This window comes from Podarcis pityusensis, assembly GCF_964106645.2.
Source record: "Podarcis pityusensis genome assembly, chromosome: 1".
Taxonomy (NCBI): Eukaryota; Metazoa; Chordata; class Lepidosauria; order Squamata; family Lacertidae; genus Podarcis; species Podarcis pityusensis.
In genome coordinates, this window is record NC_138028.1 from 47,163,479 (window position 1) to 47,189,939 (window position 26,461).

The following is a 26,461-nucleotide window of genomic DNA, read 5'->3' on the forward strand; positions in this document are numbered from 1 at the left end:
AGGGGAGACGATTTCTTTACACATACATTTAGGTATCATATACCATTTCACCACCTGCAAAAACAAAACACCTAAATTAGGCAGTTGAAATCAAGAATGCTTAGTAGCATTCACACCACACAATCATTTCAAAGCACATTTAAAGCATGCACAAAGCATGCAGCTCCCCCAAAAGGATCCTGGGAACTGACATTTGCCAAGGGTGCTGAGAATTGTAGATTGGTGAGGGGTAAGCTACAGTTCCCAGGATTCTTTTGAGAGTAGCCATGTTCTTTAAATTTATGGTGTGGGAAAGACTTTGGAGTTTTCAGTTGTCTTAGGGAAACAAATTCAGAAGGTGCTTTCGTTCTGACCAGATGACTTTAGCGCCTAGCTCTGGCTGGGAGCTGTTGAGGTTGTGGTGGAGTGGGCAAACCAAAATCAACCTGACAAGCCACAAATCTGCCTGCCACCTTCAGGCAGGGAAAGGCCCAACTGCAGAGAAAGGCCATGTTTAATGACATCTCCTGAAAGCTCTGTCCTGCATGAAACCCTTGCCGAAGACCCGCAGACATTGTGCCTCGCCCTTCGCTTTCTGTTGGGAGCTGCTGGGCTATAGAACAGCAAAAGTGAGTTTGCCCCCACCCTCAAAAAAACACCCCATTTAGAAAACTGCAGGTTAGATGCAGAGAGTTCTCTGCAATCACATTTCCCTTGTCACAAAGGCTGTGGCGGCGGCAGCTCTGCGCCTCAGGGAATCGCTTTCTGCGGTGGCTAAATACTTGACGGAGACAAAGGCCGAGAACAGGTGCGTGGGCCAGTTCCTAGCAAAGCCGGTCCCCTGCGAATAAAAGGGAACCTCTTTTCGAGGGAGCTGGAACAAAGGGGAATCAAGCATAAAGCCTGGAGGCCAGGGGCACAGCTGCCTCTCCCGCCGTCCCTTCCTCGCCCCTGAGGGCGGCTGAAGGGCTTCAGAGGGGACAGGCTGAGTGGCAGCTCCTAATTGCCTTCGGAAGGGGATTTTAACAGACAGATCCTTTCTCTACAAAGCTCAGTGTGGTGAGGGGCTTGGAAATCTGGCAGGGGGAGGTGAGGGACGAAGGCTGGCCAGAGAGGATCCATAGTGGCCCATAAGATACCTATTTACCTGACCTTGACACAAAAGCTCTGCTCACGCACTATGTAAAAGGACGAAAGTTTACGGCCTTCCCTCCCTCCTTTTCCTCCCCACTGCTCTTTCCCTTCAACCCCATATTGCCTACAACAGTAAGGTCTCACACCGAAGGCCACTGACCTGTACGGAGGACTCTATGATTTGAAAACAGGACATACTTTTGTGACCCAAGAAAACTTCTAACAGCACTGCTCCATAAGGAGCAGGGGCTGGAGGGAGCCCTGGCTGAAATGAGGGCCACCTGACGGGGCCCAGTAAACAATAATATTAAATAGAGTTCTTCACTTCTCTCTCCATGGGTGCAGCTAGATCCTTTTAGAGAGTCTGGGGTTAGTGGTCTAATGGTGAGATGGGTGCTCTTGATAGGGTCATTGCTTGAGAGCCAATGTGGTGTAGTGGTTAAGAGCGGTAGACCCGTAATCTGGTGAACTGGGTTCGCGTCTCCGCTCCTCTACAAGCAGCTGCTGGGTGACCTTGGGCCAGTCACACTTCTTTGAAGTCTCTCAGCCTCACTCACCTCACAGAGTGTTTGTTGTGAGGGAGGAAGGGAAAGGGGAATGTTAGCCGCTTTGAGACTCCTTCGGGTAGTGATAAAGTGGGATATCAAATCCAAACTCTTCTTCTTCTTCTTACATGGAGTGGTAGGGCAACTGCTTTGCATTCAGAAGGTCTCAGGTTCAATCTCGCACATGCCCAGGTAGAAGCAGGAGAGATTCCTGTCTGAAATGCTGCCATGCAGTGTAGACAGCCTTGAGCTAGATGGATGAGTGGTTTGACTCCATGTAAGGCACCTTTTCTATGGTCCAAATGGTGGCAAGCCAGGTCTGCTGTATTTGCCTTCACCCGCAGTCTGCTGAGAGGGGCCTTAAACTTCTACCCCAAAGTCCTGCCCTGCTGATGCCACTGACGTCTGTGCACACTTCAGTGGAAGTGTGGAAATACTCTTCCTAGACAGTGAGAAGTGCCACCCCAAGTCTCATACTTCCATTTTTTCCTCACTTTTTAACTTGGTTGTGAAAATTAAGATGCTGTAGCCTCAAAGGTGCAAAAAAAGGAAGGAAAACAAACAGGGAAATGCCAGCACCAGACCACAACCAAAAAGGTATCCATTACTGATCCAGAGGCAAATGGAATGAATCTGGAGTTTATAAGCTGTTTTTTAAAATTATTTTTAAAGATTTAATGATATTGTTCTTATTAGTTGTTGTGGTTGTGTACTCTATGTTATTGCCTGTAAACCAGTCTGTTACTCAAAAAGAAAGAAAGAAATTAAGATTAATATATAAAAGAAATGATAAGCATGCATCAATCAACGGTGTGCCTTGCAAAATTAGCATGGTTCACTAATTCACTGACGAGGACAGAAGTGTGCACATGTGAGTGGTCAGTGGATTTGCTCCCTTAGGAAAATTAATGTAAATTGTGCAGCTATTTTTACATGCAGAAAATACTTCTGTCCTTCAGTACATTATGCAACAGCATTCTTTCAACCCTTGGGTGCCTCTGGAAAGAGGAAAAGAGCACTGCCCCTGTTTTACATACCTAATGCATCATTAAGTTATGGTCTTTGCTGCCACAAGATGCAGTGATGGCCTTTAGATGGCTTTAAAACAGTGAAGGGGACTTCAGACTGTGACCCAGACTTCAGCTGCCACTGTGCTTGACCACTGGCTATGCCTGACCAATTTTGGCATTGCACATGGTGCCAATGAAATTTTAAACCCCAGAGTTTGCCACTGCTGATTGTGGGCTTCCCATAGGCTTCTGGTTGGCCACTGTGAGACCACGATGCTTGACTATTATGGGCCATTGGCCAGATCTAGCAGAGCTCTTCTTATGTTCTTAATGTGTGAAATGAATCTATTACAAAGCATTGTGTCACAGATGAGGTGATATCTTTTTTTACACATGATTATTAGTTAACACAGTCTTGATGGCTTGATGATGCGGTCATCAAGTGATGAGCAAGCATGTGAGATCCAGGCTTATGTTCCCTTAGGGATTTACATAGGTCATCATTATGGGGTCATGCTTGATGTCTTCTCTAAATATTTGCATTTATTAGTTAATTCTTGCTGGACACATTTGATCAGTAAGTACAAAGAAATTTGCTTAGGGTTACACTCCACGTTACCTGATAAAGACCGTTCATTTAAATTGTAAACCATGCCACTGGGAACAGAGCAGATATGACTCTACACTTTGCTTTCTACTTAAATGAGACAAGACTGTGAGTGAGACTTCACTAGGAATAATTGAGACATTAAATCAATTCCTTTATAAATTCCTGCAGGCAAAAATGGGTGGAGACAGAGGGGAACAAAAAAGCATTGAGTGTATGCAATTGTAATTTTATTTTTTTACATTTCCATATGCATTCTCCCCTCGCTGGTAATGGCTTTAAAGATCCTGGAAATGTATACTTAAGCAGTGCGTGTAGAAGAATATGCTGCAAAGTAATTGCATGTCACAGTGGGAGACTTTGAAGAGAGTTATATATTTATACCGTATGAGTGTAGACCTGGGCTGGTGAGGGGCAGGGGAGAATGTGTTTTGCATAATTTTTTTCCTGCCTTTTGCTCTATTATATGCCACTCCAGAAGAAGAAGAAGAAGGGAGATGATCAAAGAGAAGGCTTTACCCCTAATTCCACCCCCTACCCCATTTTCTCATCTGATCCAGCAAAGCATGGCTGTGCATGGAAACAGGTTTCCTAAGGCGTAGCACTTACTGGATCAGGACCAGAGACCTACAGTGACTGCTAAGTGTTGGTTCTCCCTAGCTATACAACATGGCATTTAATGGCCCATGCAACTTGGATGCAAATCCAAGTGAGCAGGGTCTCAGTGTGCCAATTGGTGCCCTCTCCCTATTGTAAAAAAGTCCATCAACGGACTCTTTGTGCATCATCTGTGCCAAGTCTAATAGTGACGCTTGAGGAATTCAGTATCTGTTAATTCCGATGCAAACCATCTTGATCTGCAGCTCCTGGTTTTTGCAGTTCTCTGAATTTTGTGATACACTTCTCAGCTCAAAAATACCAAAATGCACTACAAATACATATTTCAGAATAAAATATATTTACAAGTGTGCACATTGAGATAAAGCATTATTTTGAATGACTTACCATGAGGCATCCTAAAGCAGTTTTAGAATAACAGATATAAAAGAGTTGCATCTCAAAAAAACTCTTAAAATGAATTGCATATGTAAAAACAATTTTTGAAAAATTATAAATATAAAAACAGTTTAAAGCAAGTACAACACACACACACACACACACACACACACACACAATCAATTCAATTCAAAGACCAACTGGGGTAAATATTTTAGAAGGCTTCTTGAAAGGCTACTTTAGCAGGCACCAAAAAGGCAATAGAGAATGCATGTGTCTAATATGCAGTGGCAGGGAGTTCCAAAGGGTAGGTGCTGCTATACTCTGTGTTTGATTTTGACATTGTGTGGAGTAGACCTCCTGGTAGGATGGTATCTGCAAGATGCCCTCTCCTGCAGAATGCTGGGATTGGTTGGGCATGCAGGGGAAGAGATGAAATTTTAGGTATTCTGGTTCTAACCTTGAACCTAACCCAGTAGCCAATTGGCAGCCAGTGCAATTCCTTCACCTGGCCTAATATGATGGTAAGATTCCCCTGCAGAGAGCAGTTGAGCTGCCGAATTTTGCACCACCTGCAGCTTCAAGGGCAGCCCTTTGTAGAGCACATTGCTGTCTGGAGATACATTAGTATCTACATATGGCGCTGTGGGTTAAACCACAGAGCCTAGGACTTGCCGATCAGAAGGTTGGCGGTTTGAATCCCCACGACGGGGTGAGCTCCTGTTGCTCTGTTCCGGCTCCTGCCAACCTAGCAGTTCGAAAGCACGTCATAGTGCAAGTAGATAAATAGGTACCACTCCGGCGGGAAGGTAAACGGCGTTTCTGTGCGCTGCTCTGGTTTTGCCAGAAGCGGCTTAGTCATGCTGGCCACATGACCTGGAAAAACTGTCTGCAGGCAAACATCGGCTCCCTAGGCCAATAAAGCGAGATGAGCGCTGCAACCCCAGAGTCGGTCACGACTAGACATAATGGTCAGGGGTCCCTTTACCCTTTACCTTTATTTGAAAACATGCTCTGTGATAAAGCACTTAAATATAAATGTTAAAAACTTATTTAAATAAAAATGTCCAAGGGAATTGAAGTCAGACCATTGATCCATGTAGCCAGGATTGTCGAGGCTGAATGGCCATGGTTCTCCAAGTTGTCTTTGCCTGAAAAGACAGGTGACTGAACCCGGGTCCTTTTGTGTGCAAAGGATGTGCTCCTCCACAGAGCTTTGACACCCCTGCCCCCCCAAAACAGCACCTTCTTATGCACCTATTCTAGCACAGAAATGGAAGCCTTGGGAGGAAGACCTGCACGGAATTAGCTCTATCGTGAAATTTTCTCCGTGTTGCCTTAGTGACCTCAGGAGCTCTCCCCACCTGGTAAACTAGTTCTGAGTTTTTGCCACATGTTGAGATTGTCCCCTGGGTCTGTGATGTGGGAAGTTCAAAAAGTGGGCTCAGTTACAATGGGCTGGCTGAAAAGATGAACCCTGGTAAACCAGGATTCTAAATCATTTGAGGAGCCTCCTCACAAGGAGAAAGATGACTCTCTGCGGCAAATAATTGCTCTCAATGTGACAGTGACAATGATGGGGGCAGGAGGAGCTGTGTTTTACTGTGTTTGATGTTTTAATTCAGGGGTCAGCAACCTTTTTCAGCCGTGGGCCAGTCCACCGTCCCTCAGACCATGTGGTGGGCCGGACTATATTTTTTTGGGGGGAAATGAACGAATTCCTATGCCCCACAAATATCCCAGAGATGCATTTTAAATAAAAGGACACATTCTACTCATGTAAAAACACGCTGATTCCTGGACCGTCTGTGAGCTGGATTGAGAAGGTGATTGGGCCGCATCTGGCCCCTGGGCCTTAGGTTGCCTACTCATTTTAATTTGTTGAAAGCTGCCCAGAGTGGCTGAGCCACCCAGTCAGATGAACAGAATAGAAATATTATTAGTATTTGTATTATTATAAGTTAGGGGCAGTGGCGTAGCGTGGGGGGTGCAGGGGGGGCCGGCCGCACCGGGCGCAACATCTGGGGGGGGCGCTCGCACTCGCAGCTCTCTGCCCCTACCTGGCTCACTCACTCTCTCTCACTGCAGTGCTGGCTGTGTGAATCCGATCCGAGCCGCCGGGTCGCCGCCCACTGTGGGGGGGGGGTGCCAGGTGTGCGGGTTAGGGGGCGCAAATTACTTGCCTTGCCCCGGGTGCTGACAACCCACGCTACGTCACTGGTTAGGGGTTGGGCTAAATGGGCAGCCCAGAGGCACTTTTCAGCAAATTTTCCCTCTTCACATGTTACTCGAACACAGAGGACTTAGGATATGCATCCACTAACAGGTTTAATGCCAACCCGTATTCTACCACATCATGAATAGCTCTGCTATTCAGAAAACCAATGGCGCAAGGTGTTATAATACTTTTTGGACAGCATTTATGTTCTTGCATCGTCTCCCTCTGCAAACTATGATTTGTGCCACAATATGCTCTATTCAACAAAGTGTTTTCTGGCTGATCTCTCCTCTCGCCGGCCATCTCACTGCTGTGATAATCCCTCCATGTGCAGCACTTAGCCATGAAATTTCCCCACAGTAACATGGCAATTTTTAAGTGCCAATTGCCTCCTTTAGCAAATAGTTCTCATTGCGAGAAAGAAACAGCTGCCTTTTGTCAATAGCTTCCCATTATTGCTGCCACCAGAGAATATGGCACAAGGTTTACTTGGAGTAGTTGGGGAGATCCGAAAAAAACTGGGCCACAGAATATGGTTTTATGCTCATTTTCAGCCTGTTTTGCATTCCCTGGATAATTGCAGAATCTCCCAACAATGAAAAAATAGATAATCTTTAATAATTTGATTTGGTCTCACTTTTTTTCCTGTTGCAATAGTGACTTGACTCCCACTCGATTTTTTTAAAAAACAACAACAACACCAAGCCCAACATGTGTCATTAGATTGATTTGCAACTGTGAAATGTTGTCTATCACATTTCTAAAGTGAAGTAGTGCTGGTGAATGTTATCAGTCACAGAAGTGGTGGGAGAGAGGCAACAATAGCGAAATCTCTCTAACCATTTGTCTTATACTGTAGGTGAGGGCCAAATTACACCAAGACTCTTTGAATCAGATGTGCAGGATTTTTAAAATGCAATTTTTAAAATGCAAATTCCATCAACTTGGGGGGGGGGGTGACTAATGGAATCAGAACAGGTGGGGGTGACCCCCCCCCAAATAGCCTAGTGGGGAATGAGGATGCTCAGTGGCCATATAATATTGAGGGCCTTTTGGGGGAAGGTATGGGAAAAAGCAGGGAGCACAATGGAATGGAATATTCCAAAAGAGGACATGGCTGGCTGTAACTTTAAACTTGAGAACTCCACGCAGCAGGATTTTGTAGCAGGTTTCACTTGTTTACAATTCGCCTTAGGCTCAAGTAAGTATTAGTGTTGGGTGAGGGGTGGCGAGAGACAACTGCTAGACAATTTCACTGTTGTTGTCTTTTTGAAAATATTGTAGCTCCTTTCCCCTTTGCCATGATCTCATTTTTCACATCAGGATCAATACAACCCAAGAAGTTAATGTCGAGACTGTACTTCACCTCCTTCCCACCCCAACCTCCCGTTTTCATGCCTGAAGCCGACTCCTTCAATCGATATGGCTCTGGCTCTAATAATGATTTTGGCTCCTTTTCAACCTTGATATCATGAATGGATTTTCCCATGATTCGCATGAATTATGTAGCTATGTGTTTGCAGCTACATCTGCCTTCTTCAAACATGTTCTCATACATACATAAACACTGGAATCAATTTTTTATGAAAGTTGGTGTACAAATGTTTTAAACAAACATTTTTGTCCATAATACAGGATTGGGTCAAAACCTTCCTTCAACACTTTTCTCAACACAAAATGAAAAGAAGTGACAAGTATTCTGCATAAGCAGCAAATAATCAAAAATAAACATGATCCTGGACTGTACCACAGCAAACCTGGGCTGAGCTGAAAGCTCTTTTACAAAAATATGCCCCCAATTTGGGGGCTCAGGTGGGAAGGGAGCAAATATCCCTCCATACACAACCAGGTTACCATTTCCCACTGCCAACACCTGTTTCAAGGTTATGGGAATGATAGTGTTTCCCAAAATCTCTGCAGCTACCTTCCACTATTTTTTCCTTTCAACACGTCTGAGAGTGAGGGCAGAAAGCACTACTGTCACTGTAACTGGCATCATGGTAATGCTTTGTTATCACATAGTATTGCCAGGTAGCCAATCAATAATTTTAGGGAGTAATTTCAGGTCAGCCCTTTCAGATTATAGATGGAAAGCAATGACATTCTTCAGCAGAGCTTCCAGGACAGTTTATGAATTACAAGATAATACATCAATAAAATACAGGATAAACATGTGAATATCTATCTATCTATCAATCTATCTATCATCTATCATATATCTATCATATATTATCTATCATCTATCTATCTATCTATCATCATCTATTTATCATCTATCAACCGTATTTTTCGCTCTATAGGACGCACCAGACGATAAGACGCACCTAGTTTGGGGGAGAGGAAACATGAAAAAAAAATTATGAATCCCAGAAGCCAGAACAGCAAGAGGGATCTGGCTTCTGGGATAGCCTCTTGCTGTTCTGGCTTCTGGGATAGCCGCTGAAGCCTCTCCTGGGCAATGGGATGAAGGCTCCCCCTGCCTAGAAGAGGCTGCCCTCTGTCCCTTCCCCCATCTCCCGCAAGAACCGTGTACTGTTTAAAGCGAGTGCAGTTATTGGGGGCTTTTCTGGGAGGTGGGGGAAGGGACAGAGCCGCATGCTCTATCCCTTCCCCCCACTTCCCACAAGAGCCGCACGAAGCCTCCTCAGGGCAGCGGGGAGCCTTCATCCCACTGCCCTACGGAGGCTTCGCGGGGGCTATCCAAAAGCCAGAATAGCTAGAGGGAGCGCTGCACAACGCTCCCTCTAGCTGTTCTAGCTTCGTGGGAACTTTTTCCTAGACATCTTGTAGGGTGGGGCAATCATGCATGTCTGGCCTGGGAAGATGCATGTGGCCCCCTTGCAGAGATGGCTTATGCACCTCCCTATGGAGACTCGGGATTTCTCCCTCTGTACAAGACCCCAAGAAGAATGCACTGCCATGAACACGGCTCTCATGATCAGCACAGAGAGTACATCCAGGCACGATGCGACTGTTCAGAGGCTGACTAATTCAGTCCAACAATGCATCTTTGGAAAGCAAACCGAGTGCCAGCTGCCAGTAACACTCAAGTTAGCCTTGGCTCCTAGCCTGCTGAAGTATAACGCAGATGGAAAATGTTAAGTGTACTGGCCCTTAACAAAATAATAGCGATGCCCCTGGACTCTGAGCCTTAGCCGCTAGTGTGGAGCCAACACACTGAAACGGGAACTCATAGATGTATTTGGAATCCAAATCTAAACCCATATCCTATTTGCAGCATTTACTTCCTTCATTGGCTCGGCTGAATCAAAAACCAGAAACACAATGTCCCCAAACCATTTTATTGGGCTCCAGCTGTACCCTTGCTTTCAAATGTTCAGTGTGTGATACATCTGTGGTTTTGAAAGATCTGATGGAATGTTTCCCACATGTTCGGTGTTGCTCATTTCCAAGCTGTTCAGCATTGCTAAATTGCAGCCAGGGCTGAGGCTGAAACCACACATGATCCTCAGCTGTGTGATTCTCTCTCAACCCCCCCCCCCCATATTTTCTTTCCAAATGAAAAGCAACCTTGGGGAGTGTGCTTGAGAGTGAAAAGAGTGACAGGGGGAGGGATTGCTTAACTCTTTCATCTCTGGCAATTTTTCCTCTTAAAAATCACTCTCAGCAGAGCTTTTCTACCTGCGAGGGAAAATATACTGGGCAATACACAATTGTGGCAGCTCACCCATACAAGTGGCATTCTGCAAAGGGGAGCCCTCTTCTTAGTAACAGCTGAATCCAGTAGGTGCACTGCACTTGCAAAAGATGGTGTGAAACCTCTGGTGTAACTGCCACCATTGTGCTGATGACAGTTAAGCTTTGCATGCTACCACTTGCACTATTGCTTGTACAACCACTTGTGCAACAGCCTAAACTCTCTTATGTTAGATCACACTCCCTAGGTACATGACTCTTTCATCCCACAGGTGAGAAAGCAGCTTGGAGAATAATTTCGAGTATGGGAAATAACTGGAGGGGGAAGGGTTAAGCAGCCCCTGTTTCTTCATTCTTCACCCACATCCCACCCGGCTGTTGCAAGCTCTTGATCACAACTTCTAAGGCTGCTTTGCATTAAGAAATGCTGAGCCTTCAGGAGAAAGAATCACAAAATCAAGTTGGGCAGGTTTCCAGGTTTGTCTTTGAAACATAGGCACCAAATGTATGGGCAGCCCCTCCCCCAAAGTATGTGGGGATGGGCCCCTCTCCAATCTTGAGGGCATTGCTGGCCTCCTGGCGGTGGGCCTTGTTGGGTTTCCCAATGCCCGTGACGTCACATGTGTGTCTCACTTGTGACATCACATGCACCTACCACTTGTGACATCACACGCATGTGATGAGCCCCCCCCCCATTGTTGGGTGGAACTTGTTGCTTCTGCTTTGAAACCACGAGGGCTAGCCACATGCACCAATCAAAACATGGAAGTTGAGAGGCTCACAGGAGGAGTCCAAATTCTGTGCAGGATTCCAGGCTCTGCCATTAGCGCCTTCTGACAGTCACCTGACCTGAGAAAATGTTACGAAGAGAGCAGCAAAGCACTGAGGTCCCTCTATTTAACTGTGCTGCCACTTTGCTCTTACACTTCTTTGGGCTGTCGAAGCAGCCATGTGTCTGTGGGTTTCTAAAAAGGAGTCTCCATGCTTTTTCCAGCTCACTAAGCAACTGTGTGGTTGTATATACAGTGACAGAGCAGCTGCCCTTACAGATATACCGGGGGTTGTTCCTAAGAGCCATGAGTCGTTTGCACAGTTTAGTCATGCACACCCCTGAACTCCTCCTGCAGCTCTCTGGAGATGAAGGTGAAGGGAGGACAAAGTGGATGCTTTGATTCATCTGCTTTGCTTTTAGCTTCCTTGCTGAACTTCAAAGGGAATCTCATGCTTTTGAGGGAGACACAACAAGCCTCATTTGCTTCCCCCTAAGGGCACTGCCCTTCCTTAAGCTGTGACCCTGGGACCTGTGCTGTCGCCGCTCATCACTGCTCAGGCTGGGGGTCCTGATCCCCCCCCCAATGTCCTTGGTTCATCCTACAAACAAGCAACACCATTCCCTCTCGCTTAACGATGAGAGCATTATTTTGTGGTTAAGTTTGTTTGTTTGTTTGTGTGTATGCATCTCACTTTTGAGAGCTCAAAAGGTAGGTCAGGCAAAATGCTTTTAACAATCAAAATAAAATAAAATACATTAGGAAGGTGGCAGAGACCTGCACGCTCAGAGTAGCTGAGGCACATTTATTTCCAATTTGTCATTGTCTGAGATCTGCAAATGATTAAATACAAATTTAATAATAAAATAAATATTAAATGAGTGCTGGTTTGTGCCAGACATTAGAAGATGCTGTGATACAATCATTTTTAGGCCAAAATAAAAATAAAAATATTTTAAATGCCTTTATGGTTGTCATGATGCAAAGGTGGAGAACGTGTGGACCACCCAGACATTATTGGATTCCAGCTTTCTTCAGCCAGCTGGCATGGTTAATGACATAACCATGCTATGACTATGTGCTTTTGATCACACATGCTTTTTGTGCCAGGTGCTGCTATTACTTTACAAGGAAAGTTGTGATTCTGTTGTTTCTTTGTAGGTCTGGGGCAGACCTTTTCAAGGGGAAGAACAGTGCTTTTGGATTGGGGGGTTGGTTGGTTTGGATGTCATCTTTGGATTCTCTCCTAGCATGTGGTTTTATAGCTGTATGATGGGGTTCTGTAGTAGAGGGAACTGCTGAAGTGATGGAGCCAGTTTCTTTGTTAATGCCTCCCTTCAACATGTCTAAGGAGTTGGTCAAGAGCAGGTCTGTTGCCTTAGCAACAACTAAGCCAGCAATGCTACCAGAAGGATGAGGCCAGCTTTCCTTCCTTCGTCTAGACAGAGGCCACATCATCTTAAGGCCAGGAGAACAGTAGATCGGGGCTAGCATGGAATACACTTACACCTGAATAGCTCTCTGTGTTGGAACCAAAGCTATGAATTTGGAAGGTGGGTAACCTAGAAACCTAAAAGGGTTGGAATGATATCTGTTGTAGTGATAATGCTGTGAGGTTTCTCACCGCTTAGAGACTGTGGTAAGTCCACATGCACACAAATAAATTTTCAATTTTAAAAAAGGGATTGGAGTTTTGCACTGATGCTTCCCTGTGCTTGCGTTTTATTGTGTTAAGTTTGTATCATTGTTAGCTGCCATGAGGACTCCTGGTGATGCAGAGGGGCAGAGGACAAATTCTTTCATCATCATGGTCCATGATGTGCTTCTATATTATTTAATTAGGTTCCCAGAGGGCTCAGTGGAGCCAAACTGATGGGAAAGAATTAGCCAACAAGCAAATAAATGGTATAGTTAGGCATTATACTGCTACATGTCCATGAAATATGTGGAGACACTGATTCAAAGTCTGTATTGTTATGCTGGGGTAAATTCCCACTTGTCTTGTGAGCAAGCTTACCCTCAGACAAGCTCTAGTCCTTTGTGAGAAATTGATGTTTGATTATTATCTCACAGAATTTGTAGATCTGTAATCTGAAAGTGAGATAAAGCCACAAAGGAAGAATAAGGCTGACATAGTAAGCATAGCTACTTCCTGACACAAGTTCTGCTGAAATCAATGAGAATTACTCCCAAATTAGTTCTGGGATGTACATTTCAATGGTATATGTGTGTTATTTTCCTTTTCCTTTTCTTAGGACGTTCTCTGCTACAAGTTTCACTGATGATATACAGTATAGAAAGCTGAGTAATTTATAGGCCGTTTACCAGAAAACTTAGTTTGTTTACACATTACCCGTTATTCTGGCTCCAGTGCACGTCCACTGCTGGCTTTGAATCTGTGTACACATGATATTGGGGACGCGGGTGGCGCTGTGGGTTAAACCACAGAGCCTAGGGCTTGCCGATCGGAAGGTCAGCGGTTCGAATCCCCACGATGGGGTGAGCTCCCGTTGCTCAGTCCCTGCTCCTGCCCACCTAGCAGTTTGAAAGCATGCAGTGCAAGTTGATAAATAGGTACCACTCCAGCGGGAAGGTAAACGGCGTTTCCGTGCACTGCTCTGGTTTGGTGGCTTAGTCATGCTGGCCACATGACCCGGAAGCTGTACGCCGGCTCCTTTGGCCAGTAAAGCGAGATGAGCGCTGCAACCCCAGAGTCATCCACGACTGGACCTAACAGTCAGGGGTCCCTTTACCTTAACACATGATATTACCCACAATGCAGAGCTATTGTGTAGTTTCTTGAGAAATGCTGCTATTTGACGCATTCCCCTTCAAACTGGCTTCACTCCAAAAGCAAAACTGAAGCCACATCCACTTTGCAGTTAAAGCCTGAAGTGTACATTTGAGACACTCATTGCACATGTGCAGATGACAGTGCGTGTGCAGATGAGAGCTTCATGAATAGGGGTTGCAGGGGCAAAGAAACCAAACATCAGGTGTACATGAGGTGAAGACATCCCTGCCCTCTCACTGGTTTGTGTGCAGCAACATGCAAATGTGGCTTGAAACATTGGAGTGTCTGTTTGCGTGACCTTGCTACTTTTAAAGCCACTAACATGTACATAGCCTCAGGGTCAATGTATAGAGCCATATTATCTACTCAGACTATAGTATTTTCCCAGTGGATATTGCCATACTATACCTCTTATGATCCAACTCTGCCCAAAACAGGTCACTACAGATCTTTGGTGCTTGAAGGGAAGAGGGATGAGATCAGTGGTATTATTCTAGAAAAAGAGGTGCCAGAACTCACCACGAACACCTCCCTCGTTCTCTTAGAATGGCAGTGGTGCCTACCTGAGAGGTGCTGGAACTGCGTTCTGGCGAGCCCTGGCTGAGAAAAAGCTCTGGATGGGATCACCTTGGTTGGCCAGTGCTGCACACTTTTTAAAGCGGGGGTGGCCCCTCCAGCCCTCTCTAAATGGCCACACCTCCTCTCTCAAGGCCACACCCTGCACAGGCCTTGTCCTTGAGTGCTTTTGCCTGGCTGGGATGTATCCTTGAACTGTGATGACACCTCTTGCTTGCCTAGATGGAAAGGAGTGTGTCGGGAGTATGTGTAGAAACCTCTGCTGTGTTGGGCTGGAATGCAGGCTGCTGTCCAAAGGGAAAAGTCGTATCTGTTGCTCTGTGTACTTTTGCCTCTGGATTTGGCCACCACTGGCATGCAGCCCCTTCATGTATGCCTGTGAGGGGAATGCAGTCCTCAAGCTGAAAAGGTCCTTCATCCCTGCTTTTACGAATCAATGCTGACCCAGCTGATTTCCACTTTAGCTGGAAATTGCACTATAATGATTCTGTCCCTTTCACCTAGCCAGAGCCCACTGAAATGAAGATCTCCCTCTCCCTCTCCCTCCCTCTCTCTCTCTCTCTCTCTCTCTCTCTCTGTGTGTGTTTCTGCTTTCTTGACTCTAACAGACATAGACGAGAATGACTGCAGTATGAATGCTCCGGAAAAGAGCGTTTATGTGCGTGCGCACACACAGTTTCATGCATTGCATGGGGTTAAACTAGATGACCCTGCTTCTTCAATTCTATGATTCTCTGACATCTTAGCTCCCTTCCTTTGCTTTCATATGCGCAGGGCTCTGCACTGCTCAGATTGGAAAATGCCTGCTTAATAAGGGGCATATTGGGACTAGAAGCATAGTGGAAGATATGGCAGATGGGTCTGGGGCCACAGAGGCTCCAATCAGATGTGAGGCTTTTCCCTACAATGGGAGCATTAGTTTTCTAGCCGGAGTCCAAGGAACATTAAGGGGTTTTCTGGCAGGGGAGCGGGCTTGTAAAGAGGAGGAAAATTGCTGGCAAGGCACTTTGGAATTAGGAGCTGATGCTATTTGGGTTGTGCCTCCCTCCTTCCAGTCACCATTGGGATTCCTCTCTTGAATAATAAGGCAACTCTGATTTTATATGGAACTTGAGTGTTCATTCAAAATGCATCTCCAGATACTTAGGGAGCTAATAGGACTGGCAGAATCATCAATAATGCAAGGGAGGAGGCAAGGAAAGTGGATTAAGTATATCCACTAGGAGCACACTAGTTGATACTACTACATATCAGGGCCACCCAGAGACAGGTGGGTCTATAAAGGCCAGATGGCAGAAAAATACCACTGAAGAGAATGAAGCAGAGGGACTTGCGGAAAGCAACATAGCTGAGAGAAGAGAAAGAAAGAGTTGCTGACCAGTTAGTTCATCATCACTATGGCATTGTGGGTTCTGTGGCTCAAGTACATAAAGACAGAAATTGAACTGTGTATCCTAAGAATTTGTTTTTTTAAAAAACCCTCAAGTTTCTGGACCTTAAGGGGGAAAACCCTTCCCCAAAGATGCAGATTTTTTCTTAAGCAGTAACAGGGAAGTTAAACTGTGATGTCATAACATAACATAATGTTACAGTAGTGGGTGCTACCCCCTGCCAAGCAGTAGAAAAACTCGAGGGAGTTCCAGGCACTAATCCAACATCTGTGCTCCTTTGGAGGATTGAAGATGTGGTGGAGACTGTCATAGCTTTAAGAAATGTGGTTTATTCACCTATTTACACCTTCATTCTGCGTGTAGGGAGTCTAGCTCACACAGCATGGTCATATTACGCAGGACTTGTTCCCCACAGCAGTGCAGCACTGGAGTCAAAGGCATCTCTCCCAACCAGCCTGCCCAAGATGGATCCCAGTCTTTTTTAAAATCTCCGTTCTTCCTAGCACACCTTGCTCTTTTCCCGTCACTTTGAACCCCACCCCATCACCATGGCAACTTCTCTCAGATGGGCCATCAACACCTTTTGTCATGTTGATGCTTCTTTCCCACATGAGACCCTGCCTTGGAAAGAAAGCTTAGCCAGTGCTTTCCACTGGCCTCCAATCTTCCCTTTTGGGGTCTCAACAGCGTAAGAGTCTTGCTACATCAAGCCAATGGCCTATCTAGTTCAGCACTGTGCTTTTGTAGTGGCAAACAAGGTGCTTCTGGAGAGCACTGCCTTTTCCGGCAACTGGTATTCAGAAGCATATTACCTCTGACTGTGGAGGTAGAATGTAGTCATCAGGGTGGATAACCTTATCTTCCCAGAATTTATCTAATCCTGTTTTGAAGACATCCAAGTGGCTGGCCATCCTTTCCTCTTGTGAAAGCAATTTCCACAGTATAACAGCGAGCAGTGTGAAAAAATACTTCCTCGTCTGTCCTGAAACTTCCAGCGTTCAGCTGTCTTTGAGCATTATTTCAGCCAATGGGGGTATTTTCTGTCTCTCCCCACTCTCGTTGTAGTTATGAAAACTGCTTGATAACACTGATTTCCAAAATTTTGGGGAAATCCCCATTCAAGCCTGTTCTATCTTGGGTTGACAGCTGAAGATTTTCTGTGGACTCACCTCCTTTTGCTAGCATGAGTTTCCCCTGTGATGCATCTACCAAGTGGGAAGACCACTTCTGGGGTTGCTTTGACACATTCCACAGCTCCTCGTGTTCTGACTCAGTTCTGCGGGTCAGAGTCAGCCATGATCCGAAAATGTTTCAAAGCATTCAAAGCCAGGGGGGTGGGTGATCGTTCTAGCAGCACTTGAACATATTCTCCTACTGGTAAATATACGTGGGCTGAGGTTAAGCTGTGCTTGAGCTATTATTATTATATTTGTTGGGTTTCGTGCAATTTTATATCTGATTCCCCCACCCCTATGAGACATATTTTACAGGCTTGCTTTTCTATGTTAAATGTTTTGCTACCTATCCAGAGCCTTCAGGATGAAGTGAGATGCAATAGCTACGTAAAATGATGCATAAATATAAAACTCTCCAAGCAATGTCTGTTTCATTAATACTTTCAAATCTCTCTCTCCCCCCTCCCTTTCTCTAGTACTGGATAAATGAATACACTTCCACCTTGGGCATTGGAGTCTTTCACTCTGGGATTGAGATCTATGGCAGAGGTAGGAAGCTTTCTGCTAGTTGTGCCTGGAAATGAGTAGAACCTTCTGCTAGGTCCCAGAATTGAAGGCTGCGAGCTTCTCTGTTTTGCTGTTCATCACGGATGGGAAACTTGCCTTCTGAGGAGTGTGGCATCCATGCATGCGCAGTTGCTGTGCTCCAGTGCACAGTTTCAACTGCCAGCCTTAAACACACACACAGATTCAAATAAGTCTAAGATCGGAGGTAGCCATGTGGTCAAACTCTTTGCATCAAGGCAGGATTTTAAGCAGAGCAACTTCTCTGGAGATAATATCATGTGTGGCGGCTTCTGATAAGAAGGGGGCGGTGTGCATCATGTGACTTCGCACGCACAACATGCCAGCGTCGTACATGTGATGTCAGGATGTTGCATTGTGCACGCATCATTGGGCCGAGTGCACATCCCAGCATTGCATGGGTGATGTCACACATGCATGACACATGTGTGATGTCACACACACGAGTGATGCTGCCCAATCTGGGGCACAACTTGACGCCTCTGCCACTGTGAGAACAGGATGCTGAAGTAGATGGTCCCTGGCCTGATCAATCAGGGCTGTTATTACATTCTTATGGTTGTCACGATGTTCTTTATACAGGAAGGGCAGAGTTGAGGCCCATCTGAAACCAGTTATGGGAAGATATTTGACTTAAATACTAACACTGAGCCATGTAGACAGTTGTAGCCTTTTTCAGATGCAACTTTGGTCTTATCCTTTCTTACAGTCTTTTTCTTTCCTTGCCAGAGTTCGCCTACGGAGGGCATCCCTACCCTTTCAGCGGGATTTTCGAAATCACACCAGGCAGTGCTGTGGAGCTTGGCGAGACCTTTAAATTCAAGTAAGGGCCTTTCCTTCTCCTCTCAACATCTGCTGTCCTGCAGCCCATGAATTGTCAAAAGGGCAATGCATTTTTAGGGGAGCACCTGACAACTGGTGGCAGCATTCCCACATCCCAGTAAACCATAGTTAATGAATGTGTGAATGACTCCCACGTTGCTGTTTAAATTATGTCATTAAATATACAAGATGAACAGCAACAAAAGTCTTCCCAGCATATCACCTCCTTGCAGGTTTATGTACACACTGGCCCAGCCTACACATCACAGTATACCACAGTTTATGATTTGTTTCCCTCAAACAAACCATGCTTGGTAAACCAAGATCAAACCTTGGCTTCTCAATATAGTTTGTTTGGAATGAATGAAAATTCAGCTTCTGGTTTTCAGATGTAATACTAAGCCAGGAATTGGAGTTTGTTGTTCCTACTCATGCTGACACCAGTTGCTGCACTGTTTCCTCCCTGGACCACATGTGAGGAGCCCATGCTGCAGCTTTGCCCCATGCCAACATCCTTCATCTATGACTTTCGGATGGCACTGGCTTGGGGTGCAACTATAGCATGGGATTCTCCTCCAAATGGTCTGCGACTTCTCACATTACCATCCATGGGCCAGGACATTTATTGCCAAGTAGAATGAACAGCAATGAATGTGCCAAGGACACATTTTTGTGTGCAATCACAATTTATATACATAAATGTTACCCAAGCAAGTTGTGCCATGCAGCATGATGAATCCATCTGCTAAAGGCAGCACCAGCAGGGAATACAAGAGCCAGAGTGTTTTTGTATAGTCCCCCAAACTTCCACTATAGTGTCCTCTTAAACAGATATGTCACTGCATCCAGTCCAATGCTTCATTCATGTACAAAACCCTATATGGTATAGACCTCGGTTCCATTTAAAAATTTATCTCTCACCTCAAATTTTAAAGCTAGAATGTAAATTTAGAAAAGTGCATGTGGAGGCAGACTTATGAAAATGAGCCAGGCTTTTGCATTTCCAGAGGAGGGGGTCTTGACTACCCAAATCATCTCCTTAATCCCCCCCCCATTGGTTTTCTGGTGCATAAGTTGCTGATGCAGAGGCTCAAGAATGGAGAGCTTACAATAAATATTACAAACTCAGCCCTGTTGCATGTACCATTAAACATTTTTAAACTATGTGAAGTTTAAACCCCAAACTATATCAGTAGAGCTCAAACCTACACTCTGTTTAGCATATTTCTCTCTCTCTTTCTCTTTTAAAAGAGAATATAAAAATAGATTATGCTAGTGCTATATCCTGTGTGCATGGCAAGAATGGTTTCTAATTAATTGTGTGAGGTTATTGTGTTGTTTTTAAGCTGAGCACTATCTGAATTACTTTCTAAGCTGTTTAAGTCTGTAGCATTACTCTGTTCCAACATTCCATAAGGACTCCATCCTTGGCTCTATCTGCCAGGTAAAATATATTTGTACTACAGTGTCTCTCTCCTGGGCTGCCTTAACATCTTTCATGATTATCTTGCTGAATGTTCCCTGCTTTTGATGCTTACCTTTGCTTAACCCAGAGAATCCATTGCCTTGGGCACTACAGACTTTACAGAAGAAGATGTGGATAAAATCATGGAGGAACTGGGCAAGGAGTACAAGGGCAATGCCTACCATCTCATGCACAAGAATTGCAATCACTTTTCAGCTGCTCTGGCAGAGGTTGGTTCATCTTCCATTCTGTTTCTGTGTAGTGTACTTGTATGGCACTTTGGCCTCCAGCCATGAACAGGTCTCTGATCAGAAAATTGTTCTTCAATCACCCTTCGCACTAGCCTGATGGGCATTTACCCTTTGAGAACTTTTACAAGCATAGCACTGAGTGGTAGTTGGTCTACAATGGGTAATTAGGCAGCTATGAGGGTGGCCATAATGTATCTATGTACAAGTAGAAAGACACAATCAATGTAGCTCTCCTATTCGGATGTTCAGTGCATAGGGAATCTCCAGATTTAGGGAGGAAAAGGTATGGGACAGCAGTAGCTGGAGGAGAGCACTGCATGGATGAAGGGCAATTAAAGGAGTCACAAGGGGCTCACAATCCACATTGTGCCAAAGTATGGACAGGTCTTCAGTTGAGTTACTTCTGTACCGCTCTGTACCGCTGCTTCCTATTCTTTGCCTGTTTGCATTGCAAATACGATAGCCATACTTCTCATTGGTTACCCTATCAATCAGCACAATGGTGCCTTGATCTCACTTGATTTGCAAGAGTACAGTGAGCTGTACCCTTACATTACATTATAGGGCCTTTGGAGTAGTAGTAGTAGTAGTAGTAGTAATTCTTATACCCCGCCCATCTGACTGGGTTGCCCCTGTCACTCTGGGTGGCTTACAACAAAATACAGCATCAAACGTTAAAAACTTCTAGAAACAGGCCTGCCATTAGGGATGGGGGGGGGGGGAGGCAATTAGCCTTGAGGGGAGGGGACTCCCATTAGTATCAGGTCATCCATAGGCCAGAAAAGTTTGAAACAGCAGCACAGGCTCCTTTCATTCCTCCTTTGCACTAGGAATGAAACCCGAAACCCCTGGGCACAAGACCTTTGACCAGAAAGGCACTTGGTGATCAGCTGATGTTTCCCCTGCTCCCTTTTGTAGTTGCACAAATTAACGCTGATTACTCATCAGTTCCTCCTGATTGCTGCTCCCAGCTGCTCCCCTTGGCAATGCATCCTTGAGATGAAGTGTCCATAATTAGGAAATTGATTAGGAGCCACAAACTTGCTTTGTTTGAAAGGCATCCTTCTTGAAATCACAGAGTAGAGCTGCTCTCACTAAAAGAGATGGTACTGTACTTTCCACTTTCAAAAGGGGGGGGGGGCGGAATCCAACATGGCCCTGCTCTCAACTGTGATATCTTTCAGATTTGTATGTGCAATCCATATGAAGTGTCATAGAAAAGGTCATAAACTGCTGTTATCACACAGCAACTCCCCATTCCCTGAGCTATTTATGTGTCTCCTGACTGCTATAAAACTGTTCTGCATTTTTTTTAACATAATGAAAGAGGCAGAGAGGAAAAGGCCGAATCAGTCATTCCGACCTGTTCGGCAGCCTCTAAGGCCGCAGGTGAAAGAATTGCAAAACTTTTGACAGCTGGGTATATTGCTTGTCACACTATAGCTGTGAATAATGAAGTCTGATGGTCCCTTCTACTTAACCCTTCCCCTGCCATCACTTTTCCACTGGTATCTCCCTGTTCCCCCTGCCCCCCCCCCACACTTTTAGTCCTATGAGGTTTTAAACTCATACTTGCAAGGTAAACAAGGTTTGGGACACTGGTGGGTTGGCTGGCATCCATCTGTCTTAGGAGGCAATGGAACAGTGTGCTTTCAGTGGTGAAGTCAAACTGTTGGAGAGTTACTGCAACTGGAGAGGGCTGCAGAAGGAAGGCAACTGAGAGGGGAAAGGGTTAATCACCTGCTTCCCTGCCAGATGCATAGTCCCCTCCCCAAAGGCACTTTGCAATGGAAAAGGGGTTGGTAGGGTTTCATTCCATGTGGGTACAGCTTAGCTGTGTAGTTTAATAAGTCAAATTACTCAGGTATACCTGAGCTGCATTTCCTCCGAAGTCTTTGAGAGGGGAAATGGGCTGTGTAGGCGTGTGATGTCTTCTTTTCTTCCCGGACTCTGTGGGATGTCGATTCAGAACGTTAAGCATCTCGAGGCATTTTCTAAATTGCCATATCATCTCTCTCAAACCAAGTAGATGCATTTTAAGTTGGAAGTAATTATATTTCAGGCCAGGATTCAAGTGCAATTATTATTTTGAAGGTTCCTTTCCCCCACATTGTCTTCTTGGATTTGATTGATAGAGTGACTTATGGAAAGTATTTGCATTTTAACAACTGGAGCCACTTCTCTTCCTACGGCACTGGCATGTTTCTCATTTTGGGAGTTGTATCCTTTGTGATAGCAGTGAAGACTGGTCCATGAGTTTGTCCTCAGCCAGGCCCCACCTGCCTACCTTTTTACTTACTTCCAGGCCAGAGGGTGGCCAGAGCAGTCAGTTCCCTCTTCCTTAGTCTCACACTTGCCCTTGCAGAACCCAACAATGAAGAGGATGGAGACAAGCTCAGTCAATGAGACTCTTAATCTCAGGATCGTTTGTTCAAGCCCCACATTGGGCAAATGTATCCTGCATTGCAGGAGGTTGGACTGTTAGGATATCTGAACCTAAGGGGTCCGGATCCAGTCACCTCATGCCCTCGCCGTGAGCGTGAAGGAGTCAAGCAGACACCAGGGTGGGTTTCACAGAGAAAAAGGTTTATTGCAGAATCTGCGCAGAGACAGCCAGCGGAATAGCTTCCAAAGACTGGCCGCCCCCCCTATTGTCTTGCAAGCATTCTTATACTGAAGCTGCAAGCTTGGCTCCTCTGTTGCTCCCCAATCAACAGGCAGAGATACACTTCATTACCTTATTAGGCTAACTAAGCCCCCCCCTCCCTTTTCATATATTGTTTGCTTCGCATTGTATATGTTTGCATCTTCAGCACAGCTGAGGCAGGAAGCCAGACAGGAAAACCACTGCTGGTGTACATAGCTAGGCATGTTCAGCAGCAACTAAAGCAGGAAGCCAGACAGGAAAACCACTGCCGGCCTACATAGCTAGAGCTACCTGGCCTGCATAGCTGGAGCAACTGTTAGCTGGGGCACTAATGCACGGTGGGGTTTACCCCCCCTCTCCCTTCACTCCCTCCTCTTCTTCTTGATCACCGTCAGGTGCATCAACAGGGACAGGGCGATACTCCCTCAGGTAAGCTATCACACGGGGGCCCATCATGCGAGACATCATTTTCTCCATCATATTCTACATGCATTGCATCAAGCAGGGAATACAGAAGCAAAGAAGCAATAAAAGCACTAAGGGGCCTGCAACCATAGTGAATATCCTCCCCATCCATCCCCCCGGGAAGATACCATCCAACCAAGATGTGTCCAGGCCCTCCCAGGTTTGTACAGGGACATGTGCCACCTTTTCAATGTTTGCAGCCAAGTCACGAATGGCCTCACCATGGTCTGAGATATTGAAGCAACATGCCCCGCCCGTAAGGTTGAGGGCTGCACAGAACCCACCTTGCTTGGCCAGAATAAAGTCCATCCCCAGGCGCAGCTGGAGGACGGCAGTGCGGGTTTCATCCAGCTGGGTGGCGACAAGACGTAGGGCGGTGGCCGTGGCATTGGCCACAATTTCTACCACTGCCTGGAGTCTGATGATGCGGTTGAGATTATATATAGGCTCACGGGCTCCTGCCACTATTTCATTAGGATCCCAGGAGGCGGGGTCATAATGGGCAATTATGCGTTCAGGGGGCCATTGGTCTTTACCCCAGGTCTGTGAACTACCAGAAGTGACGTTGGATATGTCTACAGACCGGCGGGGGCGGTGGGGCGGAGCCGCACGGGGTGGAGTGGAAGGTATCCACATAGGAGGCAGCAAGTAAGCCGGGTAGCAGGAGCCATACCAGTTGGAAGGGAGAAGGTGGTAGGCCTTGGTGCCGCAAACCCAATAAATGTCCCCCTTCGCCTGGGTCAGTTTAACACCTTTGCCGGGGCGGGATTTGGTCGGTACCTGGTAGAGCAGGATGCGAAGGTAGGTAATGAGGAGATGCTGACAAAAGCCATCGCAGCCCGGGTAGATGGTCTTGCCGTTGCGAGAGGTGACATTATCGGTATCACAAGAGCAGTTGCAGTGGGAGAAGCCAACTGAAATCGGGCGCTGGCCCTCCCTAGCCTGAGTTATACAAAACCAACCAGGGACTTTATGAACTCTGAGGGGCTTCGAGTGGCTCCACAAGGGCCAGAGTGACTTATCAGGGAGGTTAGACACGTTCGCCAGGGAGGTACGGTTGAGAGGGAGGGGGAGCAGGGGCAGGCCACCTGAAGCATCAGCTGGGGTAAGGGCACACACCAGACATTTGGTCTTATTCGCAGTGTGGGCCACCATTTCAGCCATCTGCAACCAGCGGTTGTAGGGGTTATGGGCGCCCCATGCAGTTAAGAGAGCGGACACGTTCTTAAAGGAGGGGCGGGCTGGGGCTGCCTGAAGCGGACCTACGGCTATGGTGAGCAAGAGAATGGTCAGTGGGATGGAGGGGTTACGTTTCCTACCACACATCCGGGGGCGTTTGTGCCAGCAAAAATACAAAAGCATCAAGAAAATCAGGGGCATACACAGAACCCAAGCCCACCAAGCCCCGGGAGTCCAGGGCTCCTCCCACCACATATCAGGCATGATAGGGGTGTGGGGAAGGGCTTGGCTATCAGGAACGTTGGGGGTACTGGCGTTGGGTACCCCTCCCATCCTCTCTCTTCAGCCGTGCGTAGAGCTATCAGCTTCCGGAGTGACAGCAGCAGGGCAGTCGTCCGTCGGGCACCTGGAGATGGTCAGCTGAAGAGGATCTTGCGGGTTAGGAGACACAGTCCAGTCTGATGATGCCGCCTTCACACGAGTATGGTGGACCCAAGGGGCGATGCCAGCAACCTTGACAGCAGTGGGTGTAGAGAGAAGCACAATATAGGGTCCCTTCCAGCAAGGCTGCAGCGGAGTTTGGGCCCAGTCTTTCACCCACACATCATCGCCTGGCTCGAAACGGTGTAGGGGCTCGACCAGCACACACGGGGTACGAGCCTGGGTCCACCTGTTGAGAGAAAGGAGAGTGCGGGAGAGTGACTGCACATAATGATCTGTTTCAACATCCTGGACCGGGGTGGGGGAAACCATGCGTACATAGGGAACAGGTCTCCCAAACATCAGTTCAAAGGGAGAGAGATGGGTTCGCTTGGATGGGAGACTCCGAACCCGGAGCAGGGCGAGGGGCAACATCGCTACCCAATTGGACCCTGTCTCTTGTGTCAATTTGGACAGTTGATTTTTCAAAGTCCTGTTCATTCTCTCTACTTTTCCAGAACTCTGGGGTCGGTATGCACTATGTAACTTCCAATTTATCTGCAAGAGCTTAGCTATCTCCTGCAATACTTTGTGCACAAAAGCTGGACCATTGTCCGACCCTATGGAGCGGGGCAAGCCATAGCGGGGAATGATTTCCCGGAGCAGACACCTAGCAACTTCAGATGACCGCTCAGTCTTGGTGGGCCAGGCCTCCACCCACCCTGTATAAGTGCACACAGCCACAAGGAGGTAACGATATAGGCCACAACGGGGCAGCTCGGTAAAATCCACAACCAAATCTTCCATGGGTGCTGTGCCACAATGTTGAATTCCTGGAGGAGGCAGAAGGCCGGCCCTAGGGTTGTTTTTCTGGCATAAGGCACAACGCTTAGAGACTTGTGAAGCCAGTTGATAGAGCTTGGAGATGTAAAAACACTTTCCCAGCTGCTTGGTCATGGCATCTGGTCCCACATGTAAGGAATCATGTGGTTCCCTGCTTGCATTCTGACCATGGGCTCACGGGAACCTAAATCAGTTGGGCCCGGTCTGTCCTAATATTCATCCTCTTCCCTCAGCGCCATGGCTGTGGATTGGCGGGGAGGGGTCCATGGCGGCCCTTGTCCACGGCCTCTTCCTCGGTTCCCTGGGGTCCACGGCTGGTCCCTTGGTGGACCTTGAGGGGTCCAATTCTGATCTTTCCGCTGGGCCTGGGGGCATTCCCTCTTCCAGTGTCCCTCTTGGCGGCAGATGGCGCACTGGTTGCGTCCAAGGCGACCGCGCCCTCCTCCCCGGCCAGGTTCCCCCGCGCCGCTGTTGCTGGTGCGCAGAGCCATGAGTTTCTTAGCCTGGTAATTTTCTTTCTTCTTCTGGGCTACCTCATCTCTCTGGTTATACGTGGTTTGTGCCACCTCTAACATCCACTCCAGCCCATGGCCCAGGAACCCTTCGGTTTTCTGAATTTTTTGGCGAATATCGGGAGCGGCTTGGGCCACAAAGGCTGCCTTAACGACCGGAGCATTGGCAGGATCGTCCGGGTCCAGAGGGGTAAACTGCCGGTAGGCTTCCTTCAGGCGCTCCAAATAAACCCCTGGCGACTCATCTGATTTCTGGACCACTTCAGCCACCTTAGCCAAATTAGTGGGCTTCCTAGCTGCCCTCATTCCCGCCAGTACATGGTTCCTGTATGTTGCCAGGGCGGTCCGAGCATTCTGATCCTGATAGTCCCAATTAGGAGTGGCTCGGGGGTAGGCATCATTCATTTGGTTATCATTTAA

General features: G+C 46.7%; 1 protein-coding gene across 1 annotated transcript in view; it reads left to right on the forward strand.

The window, feature by feature from the left end:
- The window catches only part of LOC308472706 (deubiquitinase DESI2-like), a 49,795-nt gene that overhangs the window by 14,603 nt on the left and 8,731 nt on the right, over nt 1–26,461 (forward strand). Inside the window, exons 2-4 of the mRNA XM_080997833.1 lie at nt 17,329–17,401; nt 18,167–18,260; nt 19,813–19,954. Of these exons, the coding sequence (XP_080853959.1) occupies nt 17,329–17,401; nt 18,167–18,260; nt 19,813–19,954 (309 nt within the window). The remainder of the gene's footprint in view (nt 1–17,328; nt 17,402–18,166; nt 18,261–19,812; nt 19,955–26,461) is intronic.